This window comes from Artemia franciscana, chromosome 18 (genome assembly GCF_032884065.1).
Source record: "Artemia franciscana chromosome 18, ASM3288406v1, whole genome shotgun sequence".
Classification (NCBI taxonomy): domain Eukaryota; kingdom Metazoa; phylum Arthropoda; class Branchiopoda; order Anostraca; family Artemiidae; genus Artemia; species Artemia franciscana.
Genome location: NC_088880.1, coordinates 27230862 through 27256232, shown reverse-complemented (window position 1 = coordinate 27256232; position 25371 = coordinate 27230862). Strand labels below are relative to the sequence as shown.

The window sequence follows — 25371 nt, the reverse complement described above, 5'->3', positions numbered from 1 at the left end:
AAAAATTTACTATGCACCGCTACATAATATATCATGTAGTTTAAGTTCTACTACTACTATTACTAATAACTCACTACAGCACCAAGCCGCCTGAGGCCAACACAACTGCAAACACTCCTCCTCCAGCCTATTCTATTCAAGGCCTCCCTCTTTACACCCTCCCAGGAAGTTCCCATTTCCTTTACATCTTTATTTATGACATCCTCCCATGCCAGACGAGGACGACCCTGCTTTCCGTGTAGCCCCAGACGGTTGACCAAAAAGGACAATTTTCGGCAATCCGTCATCTTTCATCCACTGAACGTGGCCTAGCCCTCTCAACCTTTCCTTCATTATAGCCATAGAAAGCGGGATTGAACCACATTTTTCGTACAGCCTACTATTTGAAATACAGTCAGTCAGCCAAGTGTGAAAGGTTTTACGGCACTGTGTCAAAAGGTAAAAGTACAGATAAAAAGGTAAAGAGTATGGCACTGGACTTTACAGTCCCTAAAAGCGTTGCTAATGTCCGTTTCATGGCCTTTCTGCCAGGAAGTTTAATGAGGGATGGCAGCCATCATGTGCTTTCACATACCCTTCCTGTTTTCTTTCCTCAGATTTCTTCAGGTACCCATGTAGATCTGGGTCGACTTTGGCTGCTCTTACAGAGTGATGCCACTGACCCCAATTCCAACCAGAACTCGAACCCTCATCCACGCGACCACAGAGTTGCAAGTGTAGCAAGCTAACCACCCGGATAGGACATCTGAAAGCACCATAACCCATATTACTCCATAAACGATAATGCGAAAATATGTCAACTTGCTTATATTTGAGGTAGGATACAAGCTGGACGACAGCTCTCTCTTGTGCAAAGCAAAAAGTTTTTGGTTGTGCTCTGCTTGGCACAATGATGCGGATGGGCTAGTGGTGTGACTATTTCTAGTGAAACAGACAAAATGAATACAATACACGTTCAAATGAAATAATTTTATATTAGGAACCACTTTGGTACTTTTACTCTTCAACACTCAATTTCTTAAGCTTCTAGTACACATCAATGTCATCACGCATAGCCTAAAGGTGCCAATACCTGACCTTTTATAAGCCTCATCTTCAGTGGCATCATTTTCCCTTCCAACAGCCTTTTTGAAAGCAGATCAATTTGGACAGCCGGTTATGATTGGACAGCCAATATGATTGAACTACCTTCGAAACTTTAGAAGGTTAGAGTGGCTGTCAAATCAAAGCCGGTCCTACAGCTGGCAGTGCGAATGGAATCAATGAAAACGAGGCTTATCCTATACTTATTGTCTCTTGTATCAATTGTTAGCATCCTGGTGAAAAGCTACAATTGTCGCAAAGCATATTTGGGCCGTATTTCATCGACCACTTGGTTTGTTCATAACAGCGTCTCTTCTAGTCTAGGAGGGGCTTTTAATTGACTGCTTGATTTTACCATAATGCTGTATGGTTTTTGGTAAAAGTGGCCATACCAGAGCAAGTGATGGCAAATAAAGAAAACTCAGACCACTGTACCACTTTCCTCAGAAGCCAACGAATAATCCAGCAGGATGGCTTCATGCCAGGAAGGTCTACCGTGGAGCAAATATTCGCAATGTGGCAGCTAGACCCGAGAATTTCAACAAAAAGCATATGTTGCCTTTGTGGATTTCAAGGCCGCTTTCGACTCTGTCGATCGGCAATCACTCTGGCTCATACTGAAAACAACGGGACTACCAGCGAAGTGCTGCAATCTTTTCGAGTGGCTCCACGAAGGGACTGAGAGCTACGTGCAAGTCAATGGCAGACGCAGCCCATCTTTTGAAATCAATACTGGAGTCTGCCAGGGCTGTGCTGCTTCTCCAGAGCTATTTAATTGTGTCATCGACTATATTATGACTTGGACCATAAACCGCCTCCAGTTTTAGTTGTATTATGGCGACAGAGTACTTTCAGCCGCTGACTATGCCGATGACCTTACTTTTGTCTCCGATTCACCGTCGAAGCTCACAGAAGCCCTACAGATCCTTGCTGATGAAGCCTTAAAGATAGGGATGTCGATTAATTGGCAGAAGACAAAAGTGATGTTTGTTGAACCCGTAACTTACCACGTCCCCCGTCAGTCCTAATGGTCGATGACAAACCACCAGAGATTGTTGAGGAATTTACATACCTTGGCTCTATCCTCTCAAATGATGGATCAACCCTCAAAGATATAATGCACCGAATTGCCAAAGCCTCAGCAGTAGTGGGAAGACTAAGTGCCCTTTGAAGGAAACCTTCTATCAGCCATAGCACCAAGATGCGCATATACAATGCTCCGGTGGGATCCTTGCTTCTTTACGGAGCCAAAACCTGGCCAGCCACTCAGTCTGTGCTTAGCAGAGTAAATATAGCCCAAACAAAACATCTTCGCCGCATTGAAGGACTACACTGGCACGATTTTGTTAGCAACGAGAACCTCCTGGCGTTAACTGCTCAAACGCCCTTCTCATTCCAACTCGACCAACGAGCACTACACGCTGGTACGGACATCTCCTTCGCATGCCCCTCGACACTCCCGCCCGAACGATTTTTGACTTTGATCCCGTGCTGCACGGCGGGAAACGCCCAAGAGGTTGTCCCCCAACCAGATGGAAGGATACGACAGGTGCCTTCTTAGCCATGGCAAATATTTAGGAGAACGTCCACATGCTTGCAAGAGACCAGTCTAAATGGAGGCACCATGTAGCATCACTATCGACGCCGGAAGCATTTCGGCAGGAGCATGAAGTCAAGTAAGTCAACAAACTACAGGATGCCAAAAGTCATTTTTTATTTACAGACTAGATTATATTAGCTAATACCCAGAGAGTCTGTCTGGAAAAAGAATAGGGAGAAAAATCGTAACTTATCATGCTTCTTCAGGACCAAAGAATATGAGTATTTTGAAAGAGTCTAAAAAGGCGATAGAGTCGGAAAAAAAAGTTAACGGGACCTAATGTTTGGAATTTTTTGGCACTTTTCTAGTGCAAAAATTAAGCAAATTTTTGCAATTAGTGAAATTGGCAAAATTGATGTAGTAATAAGTGTCTGATCCCAGCTTCTGAAAAAACACAGTTATAAAATTTGGAAAATAAGCCATTGGATGCCAAATGCTAGATGTCTACTGTGTTTTCTTTTTAACACCAGGGCCAGACATTCCAGTTTAACCTCTTTTAAGTTGGCGATACTCTTTTGTAGGAGCATCACAAATTTAACTACAACTGAGTAAATGTACCTTCTTCAATCCAGCACGTAACACCAAATCCATTTTTCAGTAGTTATTGAAACCGTTTGTCGTAGGAAAAATTAGAACAGGAAAGTCGTGGGAAAAATTGAAATAGTTTGAACATTGAAGCATTTGAAAGGTTTTCGAAAAGCTTAAATTTTTGACGGTCATTTCATAGGCTTTACTGATTTAAATAAAACTTCTGTTCAGGCGTCAACGTGAGGTGATAATCATTGGAATCGAAAATTGCTATCATGTGAAAAAAAAAATCAAGAGATAAAGCTTGAAAACGCAAAATTTGGGATTAAAATTAACCTGTAACAAATTAAACTGAAACTTAAAAAGAAAGAGGTAAAATTTCAACTGGTCTACTGTGGCAATTGAAAATTTGAAAATAATTCAAAATAATTATGAATAGTTCAAAATACTTCTAAAAATACACATTGCGATTCACATGGTTGAAATTAGATCTGTTCTTCGCCTTTGTTTGTTGTTGTATTTTGTGTGTTTGTATGGCCCATGGAATTTTGCAATAAAGTTTTATCATATCTATAGCTACTATTTGGCTCATTAGAATATCATCAACAGCTAAGATTCAGATACTCTGAGTTGTGTTTAAAAGTTTTGTCTCACAATATTGTTTTTTTTTAGACAAGAAAAACTCGTCATACGTTTTTGGTAATATAGTCGCTGGACAAAAATAGTAAAAATTAGAACTGACAAAACAGATGTTGTTGGATTCATAGGGTATGGGTCTATTTTTTAACTGATCTCGCTTTAAAAACTATTTAAATAAAAATTAAAACTTTACCACTAGAACTGGGCCGGATTTCAAAGTTTTCCATAGTCAGATAATGCTAAAGTTCTCTTTCCTTTATTCTTCACTTCCCGTAAATCATCCGTAAACGTTTTTAAGGGATGTACAAAGAATAGCGTTAATTTACTGCCACGTGTTAGAATTCTTTCTGTCGTTTTCGAAACATGGATGGTTTTATTATTTAAATGTAAAAAATAGTATTTTGTATTATCTGGATGTAACTTTTGACTTAATCTTTTTAAACTGCAATAAAAGTTTCAGAAATTCATGATTTGAACATTGCCCCAGGGCGTAGTAGGATTAAACTTGGAACGTTCTAAATCATTTCCGGGATTGGACACCCAGTAACGAAAAACATCTATAACATCAAAACAATGTACTAATCATTGCTTTACATGCTTTCATGTGTACCAAGCCAAACAAATCTACAATAGTTTTCCAGGCGGGCGGGTAAATCCAAGAGGATTTATGGGCCGAAATAAAATTTGCTCTTTTGACAAATAGCATGAACGCTTACGGATCTTTCCCCATCTCAATATATAAATATTTTTGCGGTTCAATGGATTTTTAAAATTTATCGAAAAAATAAGTTATCTTTAGTACGCAAATATTCTTAGGGGGCATCTACCCGGTCCGAGGCTTTCCTATCATGCCTAGTGGCTCCACACGCCTGCTTATTGATTAAAGATTTGTACAAAATTTTCGAAACTTACTATAGGGAGGATCCTACAACTCCACCTCCCCTGTTGCTGCGTGTCATTTTTCCTACCTTTCCGTAAGTCCAGCTTTATCTTTGACGACATAAGACAATCCATGCATGGATGTTGATGAGAAGAAATCCTGAATCCAGTCACTGAAACAAAGTTTCTTCTTCTTTTTCTTTAAAATTGGCAAATCATTTTTGAAAATTGATGGTATTTGCCCCACCTTCATTGATGGATATATACTATCTTTTTTTAAACCCGCAGGATATCTCATATTCATGGCAACGTTCATTGAAAGACTGTTGGTCGTTCTTTGGTTTCATTAAAAATACTTTCTTAAGGACTGTATTGAAGTGGGTGTTAATTTATGACAAGTTTTGATTGTCAGATGAAGCTTAATTTAAGGTGGAGACGACAACTAGTGACCAAATTGTTTGTTTTTTATAATGAATGCTCATTAGTAGCTTAGAGATAATTATCCACCTGTTTTTATTCAGAGGGGAAGGCAAGGTCTGAAAACAGAAGGATTTTTTTATTTTTTGATATATAATTTACGGTATGGTAGAAGAATTTTCTGGTCATAATAATTATGGTTGTGCTTTGGGAGGAAGCTGATCTGGCCTTCAGCTGATAAAACACGCTACAAAATACATTATAAATATGAGGCGTTGGCATCAATTGAAAGAGGGAGGGGTATTCTTCGACTGCGATTTTTGCCCCTTCACCCTTTTTGAAAAATTGCTTTTATAGTATTGTCCTTGAAAATTTTTTGTTTTGGTAAATCAATTAAGAAAATTATAAAAACGGTAAAAATGCCCCCTTGCTACAAGACAAAAAGGCAGTCCAAGCAAGTTTTTTTACTCCCAAAAATATTAAATTACAAAAAAGAAAAAAAAAGAAAAAATGTAAAGATAGAGCATGCAGAACTAGAAAAATGATGACAAATTAGAAATATAACAGTATTATTGCTCGTATAAATTAGTGTAGAATTTTGGGTGAAAATCCCCCCCCCCCCTGTGGAAAATAAAGCTTTCCAAACTTAAGGATTTTATTTGAGTTTTTTTTCTGTTGGGGGAAGGAATCTTGGTACTTGTGTATTATACGCCACTCGCTCAAGTTTACGCTGTGTAAAACTTGAGAACAAACCGGTTTCTTCGTTAGCTTATTCTTTACTTTAGAAACGTATTTTAGCTCTATATTTGAACATTGGGGGAGGGGAGTATAGCGGGTCAGAATGCAAAATTTTTTGGGTACAATTATTCTACATATTATAAAGTAAGAATTGTTTTCTGACTTCGAACTGATCCCCCCCCCCTTATGTGCAAATATATTGCCTAAATTATATATTTTCCATGTATTCTATGACTTGTCTTTGTCTTTACTCACGCTAAGCAGAAAGAAACTAACGAAGAAACTGGTTTAATTAAATAAAAAAAAAGTTTTTTAACTGAAAGTAAGGAGCGACATTAAAACTGAAAACGAACAGAACTTACTCCGTGTATGAAAGGGGCTGTTCCCTCCTCAACACATTCCGCTCTTTACGCTAAAGTTTGACTCTTTCTCTCAATTCTACTTTATAAAACCGTAAATAACCTTAGCGTAAAGAGTGGGACGTTAAGGAGGGAACAGTCCCTTCAATACACGGAGTAATTTCTGTTCGTTTTAAGTTTTAATGTCGCTCCTTACTTTCAGCTAAAAAACTTGTTTTTTTTTATTTAATTTCTGAACATTTTTGAATTAATGCATGTTTGATCTTGGCTCTCCACAAATGAATAATTAAAACGAAATTTGCGTATTAAATTTTTTGCTAAATGGCTTTCTCTTAGTTTTGATCAGACGATTTTGAGAAAAAGGGTGGGGGAGGAGGCCTAGTTGCCCTCCAGTTTTTCGGTTACTTAAAAAGGCAGCTAGAATTTTTAATTTTTAACGAACGTTTTAATTAGTAAAAAAATATACGTAACTAACAAATTAACTTACGTAATGAACTTCTATATTCGTATATTCTTATTATGTATATGACGGGCTTTTCCCCCTCGTTAATACCTCGCTGTTTACACTAAAGCTTTAATTTTGTCTCAATTCTTTAAGATTGACCCCTAAATCACAAAGGCTGTAGAATAAATAATTGAAATTACTAAAAATACTTTAGCGCAAAGAGCAAGGTATTTAGGAAGAGATGAACCCTCCATATGTGTAATAATCTCTGTTCGTTTTAAGTTTTAATGCTGGTCCTTATTTTTAGTGGAAAAAACTTTTTCATATTTATTTTTTCAATGTTTTTTTTTTTAAAAAGGCCTAGAAAATCCTGCGCCCCCTTCATGGAATTACTCTTCTCCCATGACAAATTTATCCAGGGGAAGATCCTCCTACGTAGCCCCTTCCCCTCAACCCCCAACCTCCCCAACCAAAAAATCCTCCTGAAAAGGTCTGTACACTTCCAAATAACCATTACTGTATGTAAATGATGATCAAAGTTTGTGACTTGCAGCCCCTCCCCCGGGGACTTTGGGGGAGTAAGTCAGTCCCAAAGACATGGTTATTATGTTTTTCGACTATGCTGAAGAAAATTACTATCTTAAGATTTTGATCCGTTGACCTTGGGGAAAAAAATGAGCGTGGGAGGGGGCCTAGGTGTCCTCCAATTTTTCGGTCATTTAAAAATGGCACTAGAACTTTTAATTTCCGTTAGAATGAGCCCTCCTACGACATTCTAGGACCACTTGGTCGATACGATTACCCCTGGGGAAAAAAACAAACAAACAAAAAATAAACACGCACCCGTGATCGGTCTTCTGGCAAAAAATACTAAGTTCCACATTTTTTGTAGATAGGAGCTTGAAACTTCTACAGTAGGGTTCTCTGATACCCAGAATGCGATGGTGTGATTTTCGTTAAGATCCTATAAATTTTAGGGGATATTCCCCCCTATTTTCCAAAACAAGGCAAATTTTCTCACGCTCGTAACGTTGATGAGTCAGACTAAATTTAATGAAACTTAAAAATCTGATTCTTTTGATGTATCTATTGGTATCAAATTCCGTTTTTTAGAGTTTCGTTTACTATTGAGCCGGCTCGCTCCTTACTACAGTTCGTTACCACGAACTGTTTGAAAACGGCGTAAACTTGAGTGAGTGTCGTATAATACACAAGTGCTAAAATTCCTTTTCCCTATGGAAAATAAAAAAACAAAACTCAAATAAAATTCTCAAATTTGGAAAGCCTCATCTTTCACAGGGGGGGGGGGTATTTACAGGGGAGTATTTTTCGTGGTAGGGTATTTTTTCAAGGGAAGGTATTTTCCGAGGGGTGGGGTTATTTTCCAGTGGGGGGCATTTCCCACGGGGGCATTTTCCGGGGGGTTTATTTTCCATAGGGAGGGGGAATTTCCTCGGGAGTATTTTCCTGGGTTACTTTCCACAGGAGGGTATTTTCCGCAGGGATATTTTCTGGGGAGTATTTTTCGTGCGACTGTATTTTCCATGGGGGGGGATTTCTCAGGGGCTAAACGTGGGGGGGGGGGTAAACGCCGGCCACCCTGTTATAGCTATAACACTCAAGAATTATGCTGTGGAAAACTCGAGAACAAAACGGTTTCATCTCTCTGTATTCAGAGACAATTAGCTGACGCTCAGTGGAAAACAAAAGGCAGGTGACAGAATACATTGGACCTATATAATATGGGCTATATGATTGCACATTAGGGGGGTAGGGGTAAAGTATTTGGACAGCGTGAAGCTAGAAAACAATTCTTACTTAATAATTTGCAGATTAATTACAGTTAACACAATTTGCATGCATACCTGCTATATTTTAAACCCCTCCACCCCCGATGTGCAAATATATAGCCCAAATTTGTTTCAAAATATAATAGATTCATCATGTTTGTTATTTTTCATTAGGATTATCCTAACTTCACTTCTTAAGTTTCGTTGATATAACAGACACGTACCTTTCTTCTTACTATTTATGAAAGTCTTTACATCCTGGGCATTTTCTTTATTTACGATCCATTAACAAGGTTGCTACCTGTAGCAAGAACTATTTTATCGTATGTTGCGCTGAAACACGTGCTAAATGGAACGTAGCGCTTTTTGCTTGCACATTAGACTTCAGGCACAAGTGCCTGAAGTCTGTGACAAAGAAAGATTTACAATGCGTAGTCATGGGTTACTTCAACTGCAATCTGCTTGACAGCACGTGTGCCCGTGGTCCGCTTCTAAACGGCGTCTTTGATGACAAAATTATCATCTTCCCAAAAGACAGTAATTACTCCTTTGTTCACAACTCTAGGTCCGCTTCAAACATTGACCACACGGCCCGCTTTAAGAATATTAACGGAAGCGTAACTGTTCTAAAAGACGTTGTCTTCGCTGATCACTTACCCTTACTAGCATCTCTAAGCGTAAAACCAGCTTTGCGTCAACCCAAGAACGACAAATGGAAAGTCGTAAGTGAAATGGGATAAAATTAATACTACTTTGCATCATCAGGTGCTGAACTCACTTCTTGTAAAGATACGAATCCCCTTCCATTTACTCCAAGTGGATTCGAATCTTGATCCCGCAGATGCGAGAGTACTCATCAATATATTCTGTGCCGAGATTACTCACTCGCTCCTCTTAGCTGAAAAAAAGCAGTTCCTACTAGATAGGTTAGAATGAAAACATAAATTCCCAAATTCTCGCAAAATACCGGTATTTTACGTATTTCACCGATATCTTACCGGTGATACCGGGGAAACCAGGGGAGGGCTTTGGGACAGGTATGGTCACCTCAGTCAGAATGTAAGTCTGAAGGAGAGGAGCTACATTTTCAAGCAAATCATGTTGATGACGGCCTTAATGACTATGAAAGTGACTAAAGGTTCAGCTACTATGATCCAGTGCTTAGTTATCAAAGTCATCAAAGTGTCATAAACCTCTTTTTTACTTGTATTCGATAGTTTCATAAATAAATGAAAAATAACATGTATGTGATACGAGGAAAAAGGCTGAATACGGCTATTTAAATAAGCAAGGCAGTTAAGGTAACATTTCTTAAGTTTAAATATAGAAAAAAGGACTAATGTGTTTTAGTCCTAAATAATGGTAAACTGGATTTTTTTTTTATTTATTTTTTTTTTTTTAGAAAACAGATGTCCAAAATCAGGTACTGTCCGATTGCTGAGGTATTGCTCTAGGCACAAGATTACCAAAGGGATAAACTAGACAGTTAGTTAAATTTATTAAACTCCAGATGAAGGGGCATTACCTTTTTCAAGCCCAGGAAAATCAGAATCATTTAAAAATTTCACTAGAAACTGTAAGTGATGCTTAAAAAGAGATGCTCAATCAGTCTTGCAGCTACAAAACAACTCTAAAACACCAACTTCACCCTGTATTTCCTATACCTTTTTTACCAACTTCACCTTATTATACCTTATTTTACCAATTTTACTTACCGAGTTTTATTTTTCGGTAATTTTACAACACTAATCACAAGTTAATGCTTCAACACATTATGCAAATAGAAGGGCTCTGTCAAATTAGGTCGCGGTCAAAAATTTTGAAAGACGAGAAAGGAAATTAAAGAAGAAGTTGGCCAAGTTAGTTCACAAAAGTACTTCGTGAAAGATGGCAAGAGGCGTACGAAAAGAGGACTTGGCTTGGTTACTGTGAAGAAGTACAGGGAAAAACTAAATCAAAAATACAAAAAGCTTGGATGACCACAACTTTCAAAACATTTGCTGGACTTGAACGAAACATCTCTTCAAGAAAAGACCGTGACGGAGCTCGCGAGACTAAACGTTATAATTGTTGGTCGGAATTTAGAATCAGATATTTTGAAAAATTCTCGCTGGATGGTTAATGTGCAACATTTTCTAAAGAGCTACAAAGAATCAACAACCAAATAATAATTATCAATAATCAAATAAGAATCAATAATCTACAATATTCAAACATATGTAAGTAACAGTTAATTCATTTTTTAGTATGAACCTTTCAAAGACCATAGACTCATTATAGGTTTGTGTGCTTCTAGGGGCTTAGATCCTAATTCTCATACTTCTATTGGGAAGTTGTTTAGATGAATTAAATAGAATTAGACAGATAAACAAAGTAACACAGGAAAAGGAGGGGAGAGCAAATACATTTTGTGTTTAAGTTTATTTAATGGCTTTCTTTATTTTTATTTCATATACCCCGTGACTAAAACACGCTGAATTTGCTTTATGAAGAAGTGTGTGATTTATGACCCTTCAATTTTTATCGTACTTGGTTTCTAGTAGAAATTTTTTTGAAAATGTATCATAAATCAAGGAATTTACAATTTTTTGTCACAAAGAGACGGTTACAAGATTGTAGCCCTCTAACAAATAGCGCCGTTTCTAGGCATATAATTATAGCCCATTTTATTCTGTAGCGTAAATCTCAAAAAAGATAGATTTTGATCAATGAACTTCTACTTAATCATTGGCAGATGTGGGGATGAATTGGGGACATCCCAAGATTGATTCTCTTGCCAATTCGGTCAACTATTGGTAGCCTTGCCACTTTGCCCCCCCCCCACTAAGATTTTATTCTAGATCCGCCCCTGTACTTAGTGATATTTCTGCAAACACATACCTTAATATTGTACGCGCAAATGAAGTACCTAATCAGGATTTACGCCGTTTAGTTTTTTTACTTTTGCTTTATGTTTTAATGCATAATTTTACGTAATATTTTACCGAAAAATCCATATGTCTCTATAATGTTATGAGGGAAAGTTAAAAAATGAGCGGGGAGGGGGGGTGTATGTGAAGCTTCAAAATTTATGACCCTGCAATATCTATCTCACTTAGTCCTTGATAGAAAAAAATATTTGATAACATGGGATAAATACAAGAATTAAAACATTATTTGTCGCAAAAGAGGGGTAGGTGATCGCAGCCTTCTAGAAAATAAGTAGTATGGCCATAATACGGCCCAGGAATACGTACAAGAACATCTAATTTGTGCAACCAGTTACTATCCCAGTACGAGAGCTGACAATTAGATAATTAGCATACATGCATGAGCATAAAATTAGAGCACGTTCTCAGAGAAAGCAGCCAAGAGAAAGTTGAAATACACGTTCTTTGACACAATTTTTTTTGTATAAAGGCATTTGTGAGTGAAAGATATTTATTAGTATTCATCCAACCCTTGAGTAATAATAAATAAACAACCTTCAAATATAAGTAGTTTCGAATTCGTAATCAATGCCTTACCTTTAAATCATTCATTAGGGAGTCCATTTACGTCATTATGCAAAATATACAACTTCACTACCCTTTACTTCATAATTCAGCAAAAAATGAAAAACTGAAAGTGAGGTCTCATAGCAGTGAGCTATAGCTTCATATCGAAACAACCCATCACGTGATTAATTCGATGTCTAATAATTGGTCAGTTAAATTTGCTGTGGTAAGAGAACGTTATAATTTGTGATGCTATTTTAAAGGTGAAATATTTTTAAAGATATTTGTATATTTTTAATACCTTGATTGGAGGTTTTCTTAAGAAGATTCTTAGTCTCATTGAAATCGGACCATCCTTGCATAGATTTTAAGAACTTCCATAACTATTAATTCTTGGATTTGCATTCGTGAGTCATAAGAGACGCTTTGCCTCCTAGGCTGTAGAGCTACCAGTCTTTGAACATTTTCGATTAGTCTAGATTTTATCCTCCTCTCCCTCGTTAATTATGAGTAAACCCTGTTTATATAATTTTCTGGGTATAGGTCAAATGGAATTTTTTTAGATTTCCTAGAAGGCTAGTTTTTATCTTATTTTACTTGTCTCATCATTTATGAATAGGTAAATTGAGTTTCTGTGAACCAGGCACGTATCAATGTCCAAAGTAGCTTTGTAAAGCTGAAAACCAAACCCACCTGATACAAATACTTCTATTTACACTTCTCCATCCCACCCTGTTCAAAGCTTCACTTGTAGCTCCTGGTGTCTTCAAATACTTTCTTATTACATTTTTTTATAACCATTTGAGGACGGCTTTCTTTTTTTGTTTAGTCCTGTGTGAATTGCCAAAAAGAATAAGTTCAGAAACCTCCCAGTGGTGTGCCTATTCTTCTTCTTTCATCGCGTATATCGTACATATTTTTTTCTCTAGCCTAGAAAATTGACTATTAGCCATTGTTACTTCTCAGGAAAGACTGCTGTATAATTTACAAAGCGAAAGACCTGGCCTGTCTTGGCTGGGTCGTTAGGATGCCGAACTCAAGAGTGAATGATAACTGATTTGTGTCTCGCTGGTGCCTATTGTTTTTGTCAAAAATTAGTCAAAATTAATAAAGCTATATATACATTTTAAGCGATGATACGAGAGCCCATGAGGGAAATGATATAATAAGTCCTTTCAAAAGTGTTGCTTAGTACTGGGGCATGCATAAAGTCGTATATATTTTAAGCGATGATACAACAGTCCTGTGACACATATGACACAATAAAGTCTTTTAAAAAGCTGCTTAATATTGGTGTATCCATAGAGTTGAAATTAATAAAGTCCTAAGTATTTTAACTAATTTTAATTAAATATTTGCAAATATATATATATATATATATATATATATATATATATATATATATATATATATATATATCATGAAAAGAGAAATCACCAATGCTACAGCACAAACACAAAAAAAAAAAAAAAAAAAAAAAAAAAAAAAAAAAAAAAAAAAAAAAAAAAAAAGAGACAGAAGGAGAAAAGGAAGACTGTTTTCCTAAATTAGTGATTAATATAGACCAGCACTTGAATGAGGCCTTAACCCTACTCATCCATACAATCACATAGGTCAAACAGCATAGCCACACACAATCAACCATAAAGAATAATCCATGGACAGGCAGTCATGTCGTCAATAAGTATAAGTCGTCATTTACCGAACAATAGAAAAAATAATATAGACAAATAATTCAGAGGCAACACCCAACATAAGGGCTCATCAGGAGAATACACTGGCCTATATAGGGTTTCGCCACTCTAAATTCTCTACCCAGCACAGTGTTGTGGCTACCACAGAATATCCATGGCATCCCCGCGTCAGGTATCACCCCCAAAATACACCTCGTCCCAAGCACAAGTAAGTAAATGATTATGAATAAATTGAATCGGATAGCTACGAACCGATCCAAGAGTTAGGGATCACTTACATAAAATGGTGCTACCAGCACAGTACTAGGGAACAATTTTAAATATTTAAAATATTTAATTCTTTCTAATTAGCCTAAAATCTCCCAAAATTAGCCTAAAATTGTCTTCATTTTTGATAGACTAGAAACTTGTAGGGGATGTAGACAGCGCCAGGTCTGAAGATTGCGATTTTTTTTGCAAATATGAAGAGGACATGGTTCTACCGATTTGTGGTGCCTGAAATGGGGCACAAATTTGTTTCTTTCGATTGACTTAAATCTGCCTGCCTGTATCTAAATTCACGAGTATAAAATTTCAAATAAAATATCTGATCTCTAAAAACATCAGAAGCAGTTCCCTAGTTGAAAGAAATGGTTCTTTTTTTGATTACTCCACGAGTGTCATATATATATATATATATATATATATATTTATTATATACAGGCAGAAAGTTAGATAAAATGATAGGAAATAGTTACTGTAAGATAGATCAGATCAAACAGTTCTTGGTAACGAACTGTAGTAAGGAGCGACCCGGCTAAATAGTAACCAAAACTCTTAAAAACAGAATTTTGATACCAATAGCTACATCAAAAGAATCGCATTTTAATGCTGGTTTTAAACATTTAATTTTCATCAAGTTTAGTCTTACCCATCAAAAGTAATGAACCTGTGAAAATTTGCCTTATTTTAGAAAATAGGGGGAAACACCCCCTAAAAGTCATAGAATCTAAACAAAAATCACACCATCAGATTCAGCGTATCAGAGAACCCTCCTATCTAAAAAAATGTGGAATTTTGTTTGTTTTTTTTGTTTTTTTTTTTTTTTTTTTGCCAGAAGGCAGATCACGGATGCGTGTTTATTTGTTTGTTTGTTTTTTGTTGTTTTTTTTCCAGGGGTGTACTGAAAGAAACTTGGCAGTAATGAACATCAACTAATAAAGCGTTATCATGTAAAGTCAAATAATTCGCTGTAACTAACTGTAAGTAAGGTGTGACGCGGCTCAGTAGTAACCGAAACGCTAAGAAACAGAGTCTTAATAATAATCTATACATAAAAAAAAAAATTGATACTTATTCAAAATATATAAAATTATTCAAGTTTAATGTTACCCAGCAAAAGTTTCAAACCTGAGGAAATTTGTGCGAGTTTTGAAAAAGAAGAAACATTACGAAAGAAAAACAATTCAAAACAGGGATGAAATTTTTTATTAACAGTGAACAGACATAAAATTTAATTTGGTATTGGAGATATATATATATATATATATATATATATATATATATATATATATTTGTATATATATATATATATATATATATATATATATATATATATATATATATATATATATATATATATATATATATATATATATATATATATATAAATATATATATATATATATAATATGTAATATATAATATATATATATATGTATATATATATATATATATATATATATATATATATATATATATATATACATATATATATATATATATCATTTACTTTTTCATCTTCTGCTCCTCCACTTCTCGCTCCTTAACACTCAGTCTAAGCCTTTCTATGTAGAGTTGAAAATTATCGCCAGGGTGCCTGATTTAATCATTGTTGGTGAATTCCGAGTGTTCTAGTTGCTGCCTCAGTAACAAAAAAATATTATTGAAAGCACTTTTTAGTACAACAAACTCAGCTTGTCGATGAAATCCGAGTGTTTTAGTTGCTGAAAAAGAATATGTGAATTCAATAATACATCCTAAAACAAGAGCTAAGAGCTCTTATGGCATTTGTGACGAGGTCAGAAGAGCCAAGAGCTCATATGGTATGAGCTCTAGCAAAATTCAAACAATAAATAGATTGATTTAAAAGCAAAATCAGAGGCTTAATGCCGGTTGAGATTTAAAATAACAGCTTTGAGTTACGAGGTCCTTCTAAATATCAAAATTCATTTAGATCCGATCACCCACTCGTAAGTTAAGAATACCTCAATTGTTTTTGGTTTTTCCTCTCCCTTCAGCCCCCCAGATGGTCGAATCGGGGAAAACAACTTTATCAAGTCAATTTGTGCAGCTCCTTGACACGCCTACCAATTTCCGATCGTCCTAGCACGTCCAGAAACAGCAAACTTGCCAAAGCACTGAACCCCACCCCCTAACTCCCCCAAAGAAAGCGGATCCAGTCCAGTTACGTCAATCACGTATCTACGACATTTTCTTATTCTACCCACAAAGGTTCATCCCGATCGCTCCTCTCTAAGCGTTTTCCAAGATTTCCAGTTTCCCCCTCAAACTCCCCCAATGTCAACAGATCTGGTCGGGATTCGAAATAAGAGCTCTGAGACATGAGTTCCTTCTAAATATCAAATTTAATTAAGATCTGGTCACCCTTTCTTAAGTTACAAATACCTCAATTTTTCTAACTAATTTTTCTAATTTTTCAACTTTTCCAAATTAGCGACCCCCAGCTCCCCCAAAGAAAAACGGATCCGTTCCAGTTTATGTCAATTACGCATCTATAACTTGTGTTTATTCTTCCCACAAAATTTTATCCAGATCTTTCTACTCTAAGCGTTTTCCAAGATTTCCGGTTTCCAAGATTTCTTTGTTTCCCTCCTCTAGCCCTCAATGTCTCCGAATCCAATTCGAATTGAAAATGGAGCATCTGAGACATAAGAGTCTTCTATATATCAAGTTTCACTAAGATCCAATCACCTATTCGTAAGATACCTCGATTTTCACGTTTTCTAAGAATTCCGGTTTCCCCCTCAAACTCCCCCCCAATGTCACCAGATCTGATGAGGGTTAAAAGAGAGTTCTAAAGCACAAGATCCTTCTAAATATCAAATTTCATTAAGATCTGATCACCTGTTCGTAAGTTACAAATACCTCATTTTTTCCAATTTTTTCGAATTACTAGCCCCCCCCCCCCAACTCCATCAAAGAGATCGGATCCGGTCCAGCTATTTCAGTCACGTATATTGGACTTTTGTTTATTCTTCCCACAAAGTTTCATCCTGATCTATCCGCTTTAACCGTTTTCAAAGATTTCCGGTTCCCCCCTCCCCCAAACGACACTGGATCCAGTCAGTATTTAAAATAAAATATCTAAATTACGAAGTCCTTCTAAATATGAAATTTTATTAAGATCCGATCACTCCTTCGTTAAAATTTAAAAAAGTTAAAAATACCTCATTTTTTCTAATTTTTCAGAATTAACCCTACCCACCCCAACTTCCCCCAAAGAGAGTGGATCCGTTCCAATTATGTCAATAGCCTATCTTGAACTTGTGCTTATTTTTCCCATTAAGTTTAATCCCGATCTCTACACTCTAAGCGTTTTCCAAGATTTCCGGTTTCCAAGATTTCTGTTTTCCCCCTCCAACCCCCTATGTCCCCGGATCCGATTCGAATTAAAAATGAAGCATTTGAGACATAAGATCTTTCTATATATCAAGTTTCATTAAGAACCGATCACCCATTTGTGAGATAAAAATACCTCAATTTTCACGTTTTCCACGATTTCCAGTTTCCCCTCCAACTCCCCCCACTGTCACCCGATCTGGTCAGGATTTATAATCAGAGCGTTGAAGCACAAGATCCTTCTAGATATTAAATTTCATTAAGATCTGATCGCCTGTTCGTAAGTTACAAATACCTCATTTTTCTAATTTTACCAAATTACACTCCCCCCCTCCCCCAAAGAGCGCGGATCCGGTTCGGTTATGTCAGTCACGTATCTTGGACTTGTGCTTATTCTTCCCACCAAGTTACATTCTGATCTCTCCACTCTAAGTGTTCTCCAAGATTTCCGGTCCCCCCCCCCTCAACCCCTCCCTCCCTAGATTCAGTAGGGATTTAAAATAAGACATCTGAATTACGAGGTCCTTCTAAATATGAAATTTCGCTAAGATCCGATCACGACTTCGTAAGTTAAAAAAAAACACATTTTTTATAATTTTTCAGAATTAACCCTCCCCCAACTCCCCCAAAGAGAGTGGATCCGTTCCAGTTATGTCAATCACTTATCTAGGATTTTTGATTATTTTTCTCACCAAGTTTCATCCCAATCCCTCCACTCTAAGCGTTTTCCAAGATTTTAGAATCCCCCCTAACTCCCCCTAATGACACCAGATACGCTCGGGGCTTAAAAAAAGAGCTCTAAGACACGATATCCTTCCAAACATCAAATTTCATTATGATCCGATCACTCGTTCGTAAGTTAAAAATATCTAATTTGTTCTACTTTTTCTGATTTACCGTTCCCCCACTCCCCCCCCAGATGATCGAATCGGGAAAACGACAATTTCTAATTTAATCTGATCTAGTTCCTGAAACACCTGTCAAATTTTAGCGTCCTAGATTACCTGGAAGTGCCTAAACTAGCAAAACCGGTACAGAATGACAGAAAGACAGACTGACCGACTGACAGAATTTGTGATCGTTATATGTCACTTACCAAGTGACCTTACCAAGTGAGTATATACCAAGTGCTATAAAAATAAGAGATTCTTCTTACAAAATACAAAATACTATATATATGCACAATATATATACATACATATATATATATATATATATATATATATATATATATATATATATATATATATATATATATATATATATATATATATATATATGCATTCCAGATCAATGAAGATTTAAAATTACCAAAAAGATCCAAGAAAACAAGAATCGTTGAGCTCAAAACACCACGAACAATAAACTACATACCCATTGTGGGGGATGATGAGGGTGAGACACAACTCCCCAGGCCTTTAGATCACTCAGTTATGGATACTCAATTGAACATTGTTGAAAGTATTGCTTAATATTGGGGTATAAATAAAGTTGAAATTAATAAAGTCGTATATATTTTAAATAATATTTTATTAAGTATTTACAATAATATAGATGTATCATTTATTTTTTCATCTTCCACCCTTCCACTTCTTGCTCCTTAATACTCATTCTACGACTTTTTATCATGTAGAATTAACAGTTATATAATAATTGACTTTATTATATGTGTTACATTCTTGTAAGTCATGTCCTTAGCTGAACATAAAAAAAATAAAACATTGGTAAAAATCAATAAAACATAGAAAATAATCTAAATGATTACGAATATATTTAATAAAACCCTTAGTTTTTATTAACTATTAGTAATGGTCGAATTATTGGCAAAGTTTAAGTCTTACTGTATTTTTTGTACATATTTGTGAATGCGTTTAGATGGAAATGACTTTGTTTCTAGACGTAGAATACGTAATCGAACTGGCTATAAAGAGATCATAAAAAAGGGACTTGTTCGAATTATTTTGGCAAGTTGCACAAGAAGAAGTATCTAAAAGGTTGATTTATAATGAAAGAATTTTAAAATCATAGTATATATTTTTTTTAAATATAAATGTATATTTATATTAATTACTGTAATTTATAGCAAACGAAGCTCTTTCATATAAATCACCTTTTCAGAAACCTCTGCACAGTTTACAATAGTAAAAGAAAAGAATATTTTCTAAGCTTTATAGAATAATTAAATTTACAATACTTTGGATTTGTTGGCTTTAAAAATTAAATTAAGAGGGCCATGTCTACCATCTATTTGAATTTTTTTCAAATTGAACTTTGAAGAGCTTATATCTTCTATTACAACTTATGGAAATAATCCAAGCAAGTTCTTTTTTATGATCTCTTTATAACCAGTAAAATTTCATATTCTATGTCTTAAAAAAAATCAATTTCCCCTTAAACGCATTCATAAATATGTAAAAAATAAATACAGTATGATTTTCAAGCACTTTCATATAAATCAACCTTTCAGAAACGTCTTCTTTTGCAACTTGCAGAAATAATTCAAGCAAGTCCTTCTTTATGATCTCATTATAAACAGTTTGATTTTATGTCTAGAAAGAAAATTTAATTTCTCACTGAACGTATTCACAAATATATAAAAAAAAATATACACTATGATTTTAAAACTCTTTCATATAAATTACCCTTTCAGACACTTCTTCTTGTGCAACTTGTGGAAATAATTTGAGCAAGTCCAAATATGATCTCTTTATAACCAGTTCCATTACATATTCTATATCTAGAAACAAAATTCAATTTCCCTCTAAATGCATTCACAATATGTACAAAAAATATAGTAAAATGTAAACTTTGGCAATAATTTGACCATTACTAATAGAAAACAAAACTAAGGATTTTTTTTAAATATATTTGTAATCATTTAGATTATTTTCTATGTTCTATTAATGTTTAACATTGTTTTATTTGTTTTTTTTATGTTCAGCTAAGGATATGGCTTACAAAAATTTAACATTTCTAATAAAGATGGATATATCAAGATTTGGCACATGGTGGTAATTGTCAATTCTACATGATAAAAAGTTGTAGAATGAGTGTTAAAGAGCAAGAAGTGGAAGGGTGGAAGATGAAAAAATAAATTTTATATCTATATTATTGTCAATACTTAATAAAAATTATTTAAAATATATACAACTTTATTAGTTTCAACTTTATACATACCCTAATTTTTAAGCAATACTTTTCAAAAGTCTTTATTGTATTATTTCTGTCATAGGGCTGTAATGTCATCACTTAAAATAAAACCAATTTATTATGTCCAACTTTATGCATACCCCAATACTAAGCAATGCTTTTCAAAGGGCTTTATTGCATCATTTCTCTCATAGATCTCTTGTGTCATTGCTTAAAATATATATGACTTTGTTAGTTTTGATTTTATGCATACCCCAATACTAAGTAATTTTTTTGGAAAAAACCACAAACTCTCATTCCAAATAAAACAATAGGCACCAACAAGATTCAAACCAGATATCCTTCACTTTTGAGTTTGGTATGCTAATGATTTGGCCAAGACAGACCACATGTTTTGCTAAGTGAATTATCCAGCATTTTTTTCAGCAAAGTAACAAAGGCTAATAGCCAATTTTCTTGGTTAGAGAACAAAAACTATATAAAATATACACAATTTAAAAAGAAAAATAGGCACACCATAGGGAGAGTCCCAGACTTATTCTTTTTGACAGTGCACCCAGAGCTAAACAATTTGTCTATTCAGAATTGATGATATTTATAAAATAATATAAAATAAGCCTTCTAGGAAATTGAAAAAAATCCATTAGGCCAAAACCCAGTGAAGCATATAAACAGGGTTTACTCCAAATTGACAGGGGAGGGGAGGATAAAATCTGCACTAATCAAAAATGTTCAAAGTCCAGTAGCTCCACACTCTAGGAGTCAAAGCATCTCTTATGACTCTCAAGTGCAAATCCAAAAATAAATAGTCATGGAAGTTCTTAAAACCAATGCAAAGGATAGTCTGATTTCAATGACACTAAGAATTCTCTTAAGAAAACTTCAAATCAAGGTATTCAAAACAAAACAAAATCATCTTTAAAAGTGTTTCAATTCTAATATAGCTTTTCAATGCTGTTTTCTTATCTTAACCAAGTGTAATCCAAAAATCTTCAAAAATCAGAGGAAATAAGTATCAATCTTCTTACCTGCTTTGCTAATAAATGACCCTATAGAGTGTTTTATTACCCTAACTTGCATTTTTAAGGTCAATCCTGTTATTTAAGGACTTTTTTGTTTGACTGTTTTAATCAGCCCACGTGTAAGCTTGGTGTTGTTGTTGTTTGGGGTTTGACGCGTTCGACCAATAGGTCATATGCGTTCGTATCACTCAGTTGTTCTGTGCCTTCTATGATCACTAGCTTGCTTGGGTGTCACTTATTCATTATTCACTGAGCCAGAACAGTATCGCTTGACTTGCTAATGGAGGGATAATGTAAGCTTGGTTTCAAACTTAAAGCGCGCGATCACTGTTGTCAGTATAAGAACGGTAGAGTTATGGAGAAAAATAAAGGATCGTCTAACTCAGTTGCCCAAAAAAGACCAAGATATTCGCCTAAAAAAGGTGTTGATGAGTGCAAAGGCTGTGACTCCATATTGCAAGATGACGATTTTGCATTGTTTTGCGACTCATGCAAATCCTGGGTATGCATCGTATGCTTGGACATTACAGAGCCGGAATACAACTTATTCACAAAAATGACTCGGAGGCTCGGGTCACTTTGGTTCTGCTCCATATGTAGACAACAGAAAAACTCGATCAACTAAGGACTGAAAGATATTTTGAGGAGTGAAATTCAAACGTCATTTAAAGCGATGGAGGATAAGTTTTTCGCTTTATTAGAGCCTATCCAACGGAAAGTAGCTGAAATCGAGAATGACCTGAAAAATAAGTGCAAACTTTCTGACGTCCAGTATCTTACCGAGAACCTAATAGGAGTGAAGTGTCAGAGCTTAGAAAAAAAGCCTAACTGAAAAATCTGTGAAAAAGGACGAGGAAATCAGTGTCAGTAACTCGAACTTATGTTCATTTTATGTGTCAGATTTTGTGGAAAAACAAAAGAACCTAATCGTGTTTGGTTTAGCTGAAGACGCTATCTAGTCATCTCGTAAACAACAAAACGAGACCGATTGCAAATTTTTCAACGAAAAGCTACTTGTACTTTACCCTTCGAAATGTAGCTACTCAGTTAGACTTGGTAAACATATGCCCGGTAAGATCAGGCCTATTAAGTTGATGTTTAAGACACCGGTAGAACGAGATACAGCATGTTTCTTTCTGATGTCCGAGACTGCTAGTATCAAAGCTACATACCCCTTGTTCAAAGTCTCTCATGATCGTACTACCATCGAATTGTTGGAAAAAAAGAAATACGATGCCCTGAAACAAGAGCTGAAATCGAAATTGGACACTGGCAAAACTAACTGGAATATAAAACGTAACAAACACGGACTAACCCTAGTGAATAAAACTCTTTTCGTGAAACCCCAAATAGCTACGCGAGCATGAAAGAGTGACTCCCTAAAAAAGTTGAAGTGTCTTAGTGATAAATTTTTGGTGACATATACAAATGCAGACTGCCTGTCATCTAAATGGGAAGAGTTTAGTGAGCTAATAAAGCAATGTAAACCACATTTAGTTGTTGTTGTTACCAAAGTTTTACCAAAACATTTCAGTGACCCGTCTATTATTTTCAGCCGCTACCACAATATAATTTAGTATCTAATAATTCAGCTAAAAGAGGGATTTGTATTTATATTCATGGTTCTATTAAGTTTTCTGTGGTTGTTGATTCGTTAGAAGACTGAGTGTCTTTTGGTTGATGTTAAATTGCCTTTTCATAGTACTTACATGTGTATTGCAGCTTTTTATCGTAGTCCTACTGTGAATTTATCGAGTCCAGTTAATAATGCCAATATTCTAGCATGTATTTCTCGTCTAGTTGATCGTAGTTCAAAGTTCCTTATTCTAGGTGATTTCAATTTACCTTTGATAGATTGGAGTGTGCATAGAACGAGTTTGTCCACTTAATCGTATGAGCAGCAATTTTTAGATAGATTGGATGATCTGTACTTATACCAACATATTGATAGGCCAACTCGAGCCAGGAATGATGCTATTCCATCGATTTTAGATCTGGTTATTACCAAGTCAATCGACTGAGTTTTATCGGCATGATTATGCTAAAGCCAATTATGAATTAATGCAACAATTTATTTTGTCTGTTAGTATTATATATGAACAAAAAAATAATCATGTTTCTCCGGACACCGCGTTTGATTTTGTAAAAAAAAGTGTTGAGGGAATGTAGGGTTAAATTTGTTCCTTTGGTGAAGAATTTTTCTGGTCATAGAAATAATCCTAACCTTCCAAGAAACATACTCCAAGCAATACGTGAAAAAAATAGTCTTTGGCGGTCGTATATTGAGTCACGACATAGTAAAGTAGTCAGACAAGGGCATTTGGATACTCAGCTGCAAGATGATCCAGGTGAATGGCATGCGTACTCACTAGCGAGAAACAAGGTCACTAGGCTTCTTAGGGCTAATCGTGAAGAGCTTGAGTCGTGTATTATTCACTCAAGCACCGCATCCCCTAAAATATTTTGGAAATATGTAAATAGGAATAAGCCTAACCTTGCACCATCTACATCTACGTTCACACAGCAGGATACACACCAAAAGATTGATAGTGATTCTAACAAGGTTCCTATTTTTAACCAAATTCTTTTTTCAGTTTTTGTTAAAACACAGCCTATTCATTAAAATGAAGCTAATTTTGCACCTCAAGTAGAGTCGATTGCGTCGTCGGACATTCTTGTTCCATTTGATGATTCAGATTTCTCATTGACTGAACTTTATACTATTCTTATAAAATTGGATCCGTCTAAAGCGCTGGATATAGACGGTTTCCCGAAAATAGTGATAAGACAAATTGCTCATGAAATTGCAGAATCACTTACCTATATATTTAACTTATCTTTGGCACATGGACTGTGTCCGTCAGGGTGGAAGAAGGCCTTGGTAAAGCCACTTCACGAAAGTGGCTACAAGTCGGATTTTAAAAACTATCGGCCGATTTAAATTACGTCTATTTTTTGCCGAGTGATGGAAAAGTTGATTGTTTCACGCATTCAAAAGTAGTTTGACGGAAATCATCTTTGGAATCCTGCTCAGCATGGTTTTCGAAAAAGCAGGTCTTGTAATACTCAGCTTCTTGAGGTTATTTTGGATTTTTAACGTTTCGCCGATTTAGAGCTATACCCTTTGACTGCATTTACATCGACTTCTCGAAGGCTTTCGACAAAGTCTCAATACCCATCCTTCTTAAAAAATGTACAGCTTATAAATTGGGTAAAAAACAATTGCATTTATTGCTGATTATCGAAATGGACGAACTCAAAAGGTTGTTGTTGGTGAAGCTATGTCATCCTCAATTGATGTGTTAAGTGGAGTCCCCAGGGTAGCTTCTGGGTCCAATTTTATTTTGTTTATTTATTAATGATCTGCCTTCCTCTGATCAGCATTCTACTGTCAAGATGTTCGCGGATGATGTAAAACTTTATCTACCAGTACGAGACCAAAACGATGTGCAACTTTTACAGGGGGATCTTGACTCTCTAACTTATTGGTGCGAATCCAATTCCATGTTCATAAACCCTTCTAAGTGTGTTGTTCTACACTAGGCTCGTAAACTCCCACCTGTGCATACTTACCAGCTGTCTGGCATACGAATCCCTTCTAACAAAATAGTGCGTGACCTTGGCGTTTACTTTGATAACCAATTGAAATTTGATAAGATGTTTCGGAAATTGTAAAGAATGCAAATTATCGTTTATCGTCTATAAGGAGAAGCTTTAGTAGGTTAACCTTCGTAATTTCTTACTACTATACAAATCAATGGTCCGCCCTATTGGTCCCATACCTTCGGCGCCTTTCCTATCCACAGACTTTCTAGGCTTCAACTCCCGTCGTTGAAGTTTCGTAGACGTCGCAATGACCTTGTAAATATGTTTCACATGATTAAAGGAGCGGATGATGTTGATCCAAATTTATTTTTAAATTTAGCCGTT

At 35.6% G+C, this 25371-nt stretch overlaps 2 protein-coding genes across 4 annotated transcripts in view; one reads left to right on the top strand and one right to left on the bottom strand.

The window, feature by feature from the left end:
• The window catches only part of LOC136038451 (pickpocket protein 28-like), a 35777-nt gene extending 14212 nt beyond the window's left edge, over positions 1-21565 (bottom strand). The window contains exon 1 of one of the 2 annotated variants that reach the window (XR_010620207.1): positions 21448-21565. Coding sequence is in view for 1 of the 2 variants with exons in the window: in XM_065721523.1 (XP_065577595.1) it covers positions 4819-5033 (215 nt within the window). In the remaining variant the exon portion in view is untranslated. Of the gene's footprint in view, positions 1-4818; positions 5035-21447 lie in introns of those variants that run through there. The other variant, XM_065721523.1, reaches the window with a different exon arrangement.
• The window catches only part of LOC136038827 (brain tumor protein-like), a 456036-nt gene that overhangs the window by 251813 nt on the left and 178852 nt on the right, over positions 1-25371 (top strand). The window lies entirely within an intron of this gene.